Source organism: Protopterus annectens, chromosome 9.part0 (genome assembly GCF_019279795.1).
Source record: "Protopterus annectens isolate FY-2018-M chromosome 9.part0, PAN1.0, whole genome shotgun sequence".
In the NCBI taxonomy this organism is placed as follows: domain Eukaryota; kingdom Metazoa; phylum Chordata; order Ceratodontiformes; family Protopteridae; genus Protopterus; species Protopterus annectens.
In genome coordinates, this window is record NC_056743.1 from 1,384,864,189 (window position 1) to 1,384,876,616 (window position 12,428).

At 37.6% G+C, this 12,428-nt stretch overlaps 1 protein-coding gene across 1 annotated transcript in view; it reads right to left on the reverse strand.

Annotated features, from left to right (window-relative positions):
- LOC122810684 (vomeronasal type-2 receptor 26-like) overlaps positions 1-11,005 on the reverse strand; it is a 171,411-nt gene extending 160,406 nt beyond the window's left edge. The window contains exons 1-2 of the mRNA XM_044082253.1: positions 10,878-11,005; positions 10,375-10,564 (exon numbers count right to left, since the gene is read on the reverse strand). Of these exons, the coding sequence (XP_043938188.1) occupies positions 10,375-10,564; positions 10,878-11,005 (318 nt within the window). The remainder of the gene's footprint in view (positions 1-10,374; positions 10,565-10,877) is intronic.
- Positions 11,006-12,428: the final 1,423 nt, after the last annotated feature.

Consider the following 12,428-nt stretch of genomic DNA (forward strand, 5'->3'; position numbering starts at 1 on the left):
CCTAGTCTGAGTAACCCAGCTACATTCAAGAACTTCAGCAAATCCAGCCTATAAGACAAAGTACTTTGCTGAAAATATTTTTTCAGTAAACTGTATACATATAACAAGGGTTCAGAAGTTTTGCAGTTGATTATGTATCATTTGTCTTGCCTGGATATCTTTCTGTACTCTTATCATCTGTCTGGTCTCTCATTCATTGCAACTTATTTTAATAATTACATTTCCTTATTTTATCTAATACATCTTTTTAAACTCATTCAGTTTTTGAAATTAAATAGGTAGTCACAGAATAAATCAAATTATCCCTAGATCTTTCTGTAGCATATCTTTTTACATTTTTAAGAAACCCATGCTTTGTATATCAGATATTGTATTACCCTAAATCTTCAAATCATAATTATGTATAATAAACAGCATATTGTGTACCCCAGCTGATGCTTAAGTCATGTCTTAAAGATATTCTGCAGTGGTTTGTGAAAATATGTATATATATATATATATATATATATATATATAGATATGTATATATATATATAGATATGTATATATATATATATATATATATATATATATATATATATATATATATATATATATATATACATATATATATATATATATATATATATATATATATATATATATATATATATATATATATATATATATATATATAGATATCTATATATATATATATATATATATATATATATATATATATATATATATATATATATATATACATATATATATATATATATATATATATATATTTCAATGGGGGCCATGACTTTAGTTGGCACTCCCAAAAGTCAATAAGTCAACATCCGTTATGCTGACACACTTTGGCCGACAATGCAGATGATCAATAGATGCGCAGGACTAGCAGTCTCAGAAGTTGGGGAATATGCCCCTTCTCTGGTAAATAGTCTGATCTTGGAGTTAGTGTATATAATGAGCAGGGGATATAGGAGGTCCAACCCACACATGGGCTATGCAGGGAAGCTTGTTCCCCTTGCGATTTTTATATTTTGCATGCAGAGGATTTTCTCTCACCACATGCAAGGTGGACTATCAATGTCAGTGTTTAGTGTATGTGTGAGTGCTCTTAGCTTAGGGTTAGGTTAAGGGTTAGGTAAAGAGTTAGCTCTAGTGCTGCATTTGTGTGCATGTATGTATGTATGCATAGTGGGTGTCTGAGACATCTTGTGTAATTTGTTTTACAAAAGTATTTTTCCAAAGCAAGGTGCACTGTTAGGTTTGGGAAAGGGTTGAGTTATAGTTAGCATGCATTACTAAGGTGGTGCAGTGGCAGCCCCTCTGCAACAAGTTAGTGATCTGTGCTAACCCTAACCCTGTTAGAAAAATCCTTCCATAACTCTACAACTATTCAGGTAAATTAGGTAGGAATTGTGTGTTAGGGTTTGTGTGTGTAGATCACAAAAGGATTTTTTTTTGTGATCTTTCTTATATTCTTTGATTTTTGAGGATGGCATCTATGTCATTGTCTGAAACTTTGCAATTTTATTCTGTGGGGGATTGTGATGAACTTCCGAAAAACATTGCACCTTTCCAGGAGTTTTCATATGAGATGATTCATCTTCTAGTTTTTGCATATTTAATATAGCACTGACTTTTCCAAATCTGACTTCATTCCTTCCAGCTTCACTGCATGACCCATAGTTTGATATTATTCACACAGGTTTAATATTTACTTTTATTCACCTTTAGAATTTTCTGCCTTTGCCTCTCCAATCTTGTCTTATGCTCATGTTTGTAACTCCTCAAATAATTAGACTGAGATGACTAGCCAAGCCTGTAATTAGCAGCAGCTCTCTGGAATACTTATGGTACTGCTGAAATGACAAAGGGTATCTTTTAAAATCTGTGTCTTCCCAGTGGAGTATTGAAAGTGTGTATCTTTGAACTAGTTTTATACATTTTGTTTGCCAGCAGCTTCACTTAGGGTCTATAACACTTTGTTAAACGGCAGATTATCAAACTGCCATTCATCAAACCCTTAATTATTGAAGCCGCTAATTACCAAATGGAATTTTCAGCAAATTTTTCCTAGGGTAAACCAATGATAGGTCACCCTAGCAACCGTAAAGAAAAAAATAAAATTTAAAACCTACCCAGGTGGAGGGATTTGACCACCACACCCCAACTAAATATACCCACTCTGAGATTGCACTACAGTGGGGAAAAGGAAAAGTTCCAGATAGTGGCCAACCATCAGTTTGCCCTAGGAAAATTTTCAATTAAAACTCTGCTCGGCGATTAGCAGCTTCAGTAATTAGGAGTTTGATGAATGGCAGTTAAATGATCTGCCATTCAACAAAGTAATATAGATCCCTTCGGTTAGTATGTGAAGAAAAATATTTGGCAATGGGTGTAGTTGACTCAGTTTCTTCTACTCTCTGCAATAGAGAGTGATCTCTTTTCATTAGTTCATTTAACGCTTGAGGGTTGATACAAATTCTAAGCTTACCTCACTTTACAACTGTCACCATGCTATTATTCTACTCAGTCAGTTCTAGATGTTTAAGAATCACACTAGGATTCTCCATTATTTTCATTTTTACTTTATTCTCTGTCAAACTACCACAGTTGACCTCCTTGGAACATAAATTACTGGCACTGCATTTCATAACATTTTACTGTGGCATCCTCAGTAAATGGCTTAGGCTAGTAAACAACTCTGCACACATTTGTAAAATATCATTGAATTCTGCAACTTTCTTCATTATTTCTGCTGTACTAGTAACTATATTCTGCACTCAGTTTAAGCTAAATGTGATCCCTATGATTTAAGTTCTGAAGATGTCAGTTATATTCCAATTTGTATATAACTTCTGGCAAATTCAGTGCCTTAAATACAACCTCCAATAAAATCTGCATTCTGCTTTAGCATTTAGATTAAAATATATATATATATATATATATATATATATATATATATATATTTGCTTTGAAGCATAAGCTGTTGTAGCTGACAAGCATTCTTAGTACTATCTCTGTCTGCCCCATTTCTTAATTTCTACTCCATCCACAAATATTTTCATCTTACCGTTCATCTTTAGATTCATTAACATGCAGACATGGTGAAAGGGATTTATTTTATTTCTACATGATTTTGTAGAATTATCAACCCACATTGTACAGGTCAGATCAAATGCTTTGCATTCTATTTTCTACTGCCTGCACCCATACATTAGTATACTAATGTATACTATACGTGCAAGACTGCTTCACAGTACTATTTGGACAATTCTTGGATTTCTATATTGTTGCCTTTATTTTCATTTTGCCCTTTTGTTCTGCATTTAATTTCCAAAGCATCAGTCTGTGTAAGTCTTTCACACTTTCAATTCTTGAACAAGTTGTTTTAATACACATTCAATCCATTGTGTAATGCCACTTCTTATTCTCTCAACATGGGTCATTTTAATACCACATGCGGTTCTGTCTGTTATTAGTGAATCATGCAAGTCACCAGACTCAGACATCCTCTCTCTGTTTGTTATCTCAGTTATAAAGGCTCATGGATAACTACTAGGCTAGCTATCTTTGTGAGCCATTTTAAGCCGAGCCAGTTTTCCTTCTAAAAATAAAAAACAAACCCTTTGTCTTTGAGGTAAATATCTAAACCATTATGCCAACTTCCAACCTTTATAAAAATTCCCATCATAAGCATCTATACTTTTCTGAGCCCTTTGAGTCATAAAAAAAACTTACACATGATAAACTTTTCTTGGAATCCCATTGTGCTTTAAATTCCTCCCTCCTGATTTTGCGAGTTTTTGGTTTCTTATAATTTTGAGGTTAAAAGAGTTTGCTCATCTGGAGATAGGTAGGCATGTTGTACACTGTACTTTGTTTTGCACAATTCTGCTTTCAATGAGATACATCTCAGACTTTTGAATCTGAAGCTTCCAGACTTTAGACAAGTTACGCCACAAGTTTAGAGATATAGGTAGTTGCAACATTAAAATCAAAACAGATTTGTGATTCAGTGGAATTTCATGAGAGATACTGACAACTTACTTCCTTTGTAAAAGAAATTAAGAAATGTGAAAAAAGCATAAGACAATGTAAAATATGAAAGGTGGAAGTCACTGCAAGCAAATGAGTAAAGTTCACAAACAGAACACTATTGTGGCAACTGAATATCCCAGGAATCACAGGATCTCAGTAGTAGCACTAAAATCTGAACCCCTGTGACTAGCACTTGCTCTAGAACCTGCTGGAAAGCACTAGGAAGCCTGAAACAGATACAAGCACTCAGCTCTCCTTGTCAATAAGGAGAAATTAATCATAGGCACTAAATAGCCTATAATTGCAAAGTACCTTGCAAAGGTAAGGGAAAACAGCTCTTAAACTTTACGTAAAAGCACCTAAACAGGCATGTCCAAGGGTAATCTTCTGGTGATTTCTCCTGTCCACCAAGTGAATCTGGGCATACTGGGGCAATGCGGCAACTGCCTCATGTACACAGACAATCCTCTCCTCCTACCACCCAACACTACAACCTGCGAGAGATGCACTTACAGAGCCAAACTGGAAGCAAAGCTCTCTCCTGCCAAGATTGTGCTAGACAGTCAAGAGGTGAAGGTTAACACCTGCATCACACCTCAAGCAACTCATAGCCCTTCAAAACCCACACCATCAACACCCACACATAGCAACACTAAACCCACATATGCGGAGGCCCTTAACATTAACCTGCCCAAGCAACAAGGACCTCCGAAGCCAAAACGCAAACAAACACCAGTCACAACCAAAGTGACACATAGCTCACAACACCAGTGTGCCACCCAACAACAGCCCCAAAGGCAAGACAATGTACCCAACACTTTAGTCATAGGTGACTCTATAGTCAGGCACACTGATGTCCCACTCACCAGACTGAACAAGGAGAAAATTACAGTCAACTGCCTGTCGGGTGCCAGGATCCGCCACATAACGCATGCACTCAAATCACTCCACAACAAGTACAAATATGACTCTGTCATTGTCCATGCTGGAGTGAATGACTTTGACTTGAAACGTACCTCCCTGGACTACATGAAAAGAGATATGTAAGAGCACTTGGATCATGTGACCCAGGCAGGTATGACCCTAGCCCTGAGTAGCATCCTGCCTTCACCAAGAATGATACCACAGTTTAAGGACAAAATGATTGACTTCAACAATTGGCTAAGCTTCTGGTGTCATTCAAAGGGGATCCAGTATTTGTCTGCCTGGGAAGACATGATCGAAAAATCACGATGCTTTGCCAGAGATGGTCTGCACCTGTCAACCCTGCGATTCAGGTTACTGGCTAAAGCTCTTGCCACCCCTATAGTGCCTTTTTTAGGCAAGGTTCAAAGGATAAGACCACCACTGTAACAAAAAGAAGCAGGCAAAATCTGAAGGTAATGCTACTCAATGCTAGAAGTCTATACCTCAAAATGCACTCTCTTGAGGCACTCCTAAAAATGGAGAACATCGATATCTGTGCAGTAACTGAGACCTGGTTCAAGGCTCCAGTGATCACCCCTGCAATACCAGGCTACAATTCTTACCACATTTTTCGGCCACAAAACCAGGACCGAAACACTAACGGTGGAGGAGTGTCCATATTCACCAAGGATATTCACACCTCCAGGCTAGTTGCCCAACACAATGCATCTGAAATTCTCCAGGTGCAACTAAAACTAGTAAGACTGCAATCCAAATTGTAGCTTGCTACAGATCCCCAACCATGCCCCAATATTCTCACTACATCTTTCTAAACATACTGCAAAATATTAAGATACAACCAAACACCCTAATACTGGGTGATTTCAACTATCCTGCCATTAATTGGAAAAACTAATCAGGTACCAACTCCTTTTCCCAACGGTTCTTGGAATTCATAAATTCCAATGCCTTGGATCAACTAATCCATTGTCCCACCAGGGGCTCCAATATCCTAGACCTGGTCATTACCAACATGGGAGATAGATGCTCCACACCAGTGGTCACCCCCTCATTGGTCAGGTCTGACCATAAGCAAATCACCCTTGACATCCACATCCCACCCCCACCCCCCAGTAAGGAAACCTCCTTAAAAAACTTCTCCAAAGCCAACTTCAAGCGACTGAAGTCATAAGTGACAAACTTCACAACACCCACGCAGATGGGATCTGGAAGTTCAACTGCAGAATCCTACACTAAGGCACTGTAAGAGCACATCCACTCGTGCATGAATCGTGCCATCCCAAATAGAACCAAGATGCTCTTCTCCAAAAAAAGGAAGTCAATCTGGTGGTCCCCTGCTATAAACAAACTATACAACAGAAGGAAAAAACTGTTGCAAAAAAGAGGAAAATCCCAGGATGCAAAAAACTCCCTCACCAGCCTCAGTAAGAAGCTGAGATCCCTCATAAAATCCACAAAAGCTAGTTACGAAAATAAAATTGCCAAAGATTCCAAAGACAACCACAAGGCATTCTATAGTTATGTCAAGAATCTAAATGGCAATGCTCAGATTTTCTCTGAGTTACAAGAGAATGGCATTAAATATACTGATCCCAAGGATATTGCCAATATCCTGGCAGATCGATTTAGTGCCAACTTCACCCCACTCTCACCCCCTAAAAGGGCCCATCTCAATACCAAAAGATTGCCAAATTCCGATAATCACGGCCACAAGGTAGAAACCGCACTCTCCAAAGCTAAGAATACAGCATCCATGGGACCAGATGACATCCCAGGCTGTGTACTACATGAACTACCAAATGAACTGGCACCTCACCTAAGTGTCATGTTTAATCATAGCCTCACCTCAGGCTTCATGCCCACTGAGTGGCACACAGCTACAGTTATCCCGCTCCAGAAGGGAGGATCCACCTTGGATCCTGGGAACTACCGTCCCATCAGTCTGACAAGCCTGATTTGCAAGGGCATGGAACGTATTATCATGGAACTTATAAACAAAGACATTGGCAACCTTCAAACACTAGACCCCTCCCAGTTTGGGTTTGTGAAGGGCCGATCTTGTCTCCTGAATCTGATTGACTTCTTCGAATCAGTCTCCAGAGCTGTAGACGAGGGTAAGGCAGTCCACACAGCCTATCTGGACCTCGCCAAGGCCTTTGACACCATCCCCCACTCTGGAATCATAGATAAACTTACTAATCTGGGCATAAATCCCTACGTCACTCGATGGGTTGCTAACTGGCTTACTGACAGAACCCAGACAGTAAAAGTAGCCGACTCCAAATCCAGCTCCAGACAAGTGACAAGTGGAGTACCTCAGGGTTCAGTCCTGGGACCACTCTTGTTTGTCATCTACTTCTCTGAAGTACAGGCCAATACTAAGGGACTCTGGCTAGCAAAGTTTGCAGATGACTGCAAACTGGGAGCCATTATTGAATCCCCAAATGATGTGGATATTCTACAAAAGGGCCTTACAGAAACAGATGCCTGGTGCCAGACCCATGGGCTCAAGCTTAATGCCAAGAAATGTATAGTTATCCCCTTTGGAAAAAAAACATGTGCCTATGAATTACCACATAGGTGGCAGGACACTAAACATCAAAAGTGTGATGAGAGACTTAGGGACACAGGTGGACAGTGGTCTCACTTTGCTCCTCACATTAAAGTGGTGTTTCTACTGCTCACTTTCGATAACCACATTGCCACAACAGTCAGGAAATCCTTCTATGTGGCACACCTCATCACTAAGGACTTTTCATCCAGAAAAAAGGAGGATATTGTATCACTGTACTCATCCCTCATTAGACCTATAATAGAGTATAATGCCCCGTTTGGTATGTACCTCACAAGACATCAGCAACAGCTTGAAAGGCCACAGAAATACCTCACTAAAAGAATCACAGGCCTAAAGCAGATGCCATATACTGACCATCTAAAAAAACTCCAGCTATACTCTGTGGCTTATCGTCTACTCAGAGGCAATCTCTGCTTAACATACAAGGCCATATCAAACCCTGAGCTGTTGGACATGCTCCACTTAAAGAAATCCCAATCCCTCAGAGCCACAGGCTCCAGGGATCTAAACCTTGTCATCACAATGAACAAAACATGCTGGAGGGATAGGTTCCTGACCCAGAGACTCCCCATACACTGGAATAGACTGCCCATAGATATCAAGCAGAGCGCCTCTTTGGCCCTCTTCAAAAGGAACCTTGATGATTGGATGGGAGATAGGAAATTCACCCTGGGGATCATGTCAGTCACCCTGCTAGACAGGGGCCTGGAGAAGTAAATATTGTGGGAAGAAATATCCAGGGAATTGTTATGGCTAGGCTTGCATAGGCCCTAGGGCCGATAGCCTAGTACCAATCAATGAACCTATGAACCTATGAATAGAGTACATTAATGTTGCCAAATTCTTTTCTGCTAGCAAACATAGGCTAGTAAAAATCTTACAAAGTGTACTGTTCTGTACATTTCTGTGTTTTGTATTATTCTGCGTGGTGATGTGGTTTTATTTCTGGATTGTGAGAACAGGCAAAATTACATTAACATATACAATATGACTAATTCTGAAGTTCTGCTCTGAAAGAGATTATGACACCAGATATTCAGTTCACAGAAGGATATTTAAATATACAGCACAGGCAAGATATCAACTAAAACTATTACATACAACTCTCTCTCTCTGTCCAAATAGGAGTATATAAATGAAGAAATTTACTAAGGAATACATCCACATACTTCATTTATTTGTGCTTCCATTTGATGTTTGTCATGGTATGTCCAGGTAGGTAAACAACCCCCAAAATACACACATACATTTTACTTATGGTAGTAACATTACTGCTGACAAGCAAAATTAACTATTTAAAACAAATTAATAATAAGCCAGTTGCATACTCAAAGACAAATAAATTAATAAAAAATAAGGAAATACAAGTAAGTGTAGACATAAAACTGAAACACCTTTTAGATGGTTTTCTGTATCACCAAAGAATATTTTAAAAACATGACAGTAAACACTTAAGGTATCAGTTAAGTTGTATCTTTGTGTGCTGTGTATTATCTACCCGCTGATATTATTCACAGTAAGTCAAATTTAGTGTTTTTGCCCTCCTTTGGTTTAATAAAAAAAAAATACCTTATTTTAGTATGGCATTCTCTAGAAGATAAACTAGGTTTCTTTAGTATAATCTGGCTCTGCTTTTTCTCCTCAAAGTAATAATCATTTTATTATTTTCAGTAATCTTTTTGTTACTTTATATTTATATTTTCACTTCTCTGATCTTTGCATTTTTTTTGTCCTTTGTAGTGACTATATTATTGGCAGAGTGTAATACCAGTGTGCTAGGATTCAGAGGAGATCCTAACTACATGGCTTTTGGTTGATTACATGAGATTCTTTCAGAGGAGTTCCTAACTACATGGCTTTTGGTTGATTACATGAGATTCACTTTAACCCGCAGTGGTGGTGCTGCGGCAGTGTTGTCATCTCACAGTAAGATGCTGTCCGGTTCGATTCTCAGCTAGAGCGTCTTCTCCGTGGAGATATGCATGAATGGGCGTACCTTCGTTGAAGGTTGTGCATCAGGGCTGGTAACTCGGCATGCAAAAATCAACTACCAATCATTAGCGGACCGGAGTTCCGCTGTGGCGACCCCTAACCGGGAAAAGCCAAAAGACACAACAACATGAGATTCACTTTAGAGAATGCTGGATCGCAGTCATGGAAAGGGAAACTGTTTTGGCAGGGAAATACAGCAGGTCCTCATGCATCAGGAATGCAATATCTATCATGTTGAATCAGATCTATGGCAGAACACAGAGAGTCAGCATGACAGGAATATGATGACTGTCCCTATTCTTTATGCTACTGGGAAAAGAAATAAAAATATATATATTTTAATACCTCTGTAACTGTACTGAATCTTTTAGTTCATGTCAGCTAAAGAGCTTTCTGCTTTTAGGATAATGGAGTTTTCTTTAAATCACATTTCAAGCTGCAGTCATTTTCAGAGAAACAACATATACTTAATTGACAGATGGTGCTGAATAAACTGTGAACCTGTAAAGAAAGCATTAGTTTCGAGGGGATGATGATGATATGCAAACTGCGATATAAATGACAAGTGACTACAAAGCTAGAGCATTTATTTATTTTCTGAAAAAGATCAAACTTAAAACCTGGCTGATGATGCTTACCTATATAATATTAACTGCAGCATTATCACTAATTTTATTATCTTTGTAAGCTAGTCATGCACTTAACATTACCACATATTCAAACCTTCTCATTTTAGGACATATTAATGTGCACTATGTATATTTCTGATAGAGGAAAATGAAGAATCTTAAACTGGCATATTTATTCAGATTACCTTATAACAAAAATCAAATTATTGTAACCTGAGAATAGCCTTTGCTCCACATAATGTGACTTTCATTGACAGCAATACGTTTCCCTTCTGGAGCTCTGGAATCAAATGTGCCAACCTTCACATAGGCATTCGCACCATTTGGATACATTCTCCAATTTAGTATGTCAAAATAAGCTGATGCATCACCAAGTTCATCAAAAAATACTTCTTCCCCAGCACTGTTAATAAAATGTGTATTTTTAATATAATTGAGAAGCTGTTTAGGGGAAACAAAACAATAATACAGTTACTTCAGCTGATGCACTCAGAGTGTATTGCTGAAGACAAAGAAACTCAAAATCCACAAATATGGAAATACACACTAATAAGAATAATGGGTACTTACTGCGTTTGATAACCGTTTCATTCTTTCCCTGATCTATTTTACCAAATTGCCTCTGCAAATGGTTTACTATCATTTCATTGAAAGACACAATATTTTTGAGTCGTTTCATCAACTCAAAATGCTGAAAATTTGAATGCCATTTTTACCATATGTTGATTATGTTAAAAACGATGTTCGACATTCGAACCAGTTCAAATTTTGCTTTAAAATCACTGTTAAAGTGAATGGTGATTTTGCAAGAATCACTCAATTCCTTGCTTTCAGTTTTATACATTTGTAAGGTTGTGGTTCACCGTTTTTACTAGCTGCCCATGTCATTAAGCGATTTTGAAATCCGCGTTGTGTCATTCAACAAAATTATAGTAAACCCTGCAAACGACCTGTCTCACAGTTTATGAAAATCACATTAAGTGAATAAGCAGGTAAATTAATGGAATGATACTAATCAAGTTAATTAAAAAGAAAATCACAGTTGAACAAAGAAAGAAAAGTAGTCGTTTGTACATATTGCTTTACAGAGTACATCCACTGAAGTAAACATAATATTACTCTGAATAACTATATGCAACTGTTCAATGTTTAAAGTCTTCACAAAGGTTTCAAACATTGTAATGGATAGGCAATGGCTTAAGCATAACATTATCATTTTTCCTTTAGATTTAGCCTTGCTCCTCCTAAATCCTGGATGCACTAATTTTCTTCATAAATTTAGACCTGTTTAAGTGTACAGACATCATCAAATACAACTAAGCCTACACAATGACTCTGTCACAAGATATATGCGGGCTACGATCCAAAGACATTCTATTCTGAAAAGTAAATAAGAATGTTCATCTTTTACTTGAATCTTCTGCTTTGATATTTTAAAGGCATGTGCTATGATTTTCAAAGCTCAGAGGTTATCCAAGCAAATCTTGCTAATCCTCCAGTGGAGGGTTGTTCTAGGAGGAAGAAAAAAAAGTATATATATATATATATATATATATATATATATATATATATATATATATATATATATATATATGAAAAGATCGACAACTTGAAATTTGACTGACTTCACGACTGAAATCACCGACAACGCAAATCATGGACGTTTCCGAGGTAAGGGATGTAAATTCGCTACTCGTGCCTACCATTGTTTAGTAAGTGTGGCAGTGTTATGCTACCATGGTAGGCATGGTAGCGAATTTACATCCCTTACCTCGGAAACATCCGTGATTTGCGTTGTCGGTGATTTCAGTTGTCGGTGAAGTCAGTTTCGAAATTTCAAGTTGTCGATCTTTTCATATGAACCCATATATATATATATATATATATATATATATATATATATATATATATATTTCTTAAATTCAAAAAGTTTATTGAATGGAAGCTTTTCCATCTAGTTTTGGCTTAATACACGGGTGCCGGTCTTTGTTTGAAATTCTGATTTAATCTATCTATATTTATAGGCTGGTGTGGCTCCTGTACATCTTAAGGCTGGTGTGGTTCCTGTAGGAAAGATTTCACTGTGTGTAGTGCATGTTGTTAGAGCTCTGTTCCTGCCTTAACTTGCACCAGTGGAAAACAGAATTAATTTAATCAGGTCTCAAAAATGCCTGTTTATTAAAACAGTCCCAAACTTTAGATTGTCGCGGCTCCTGTGGAGAATATTTAGAATGGGATAGTAGTGCCCACTGTTATAGCTGTGTTCT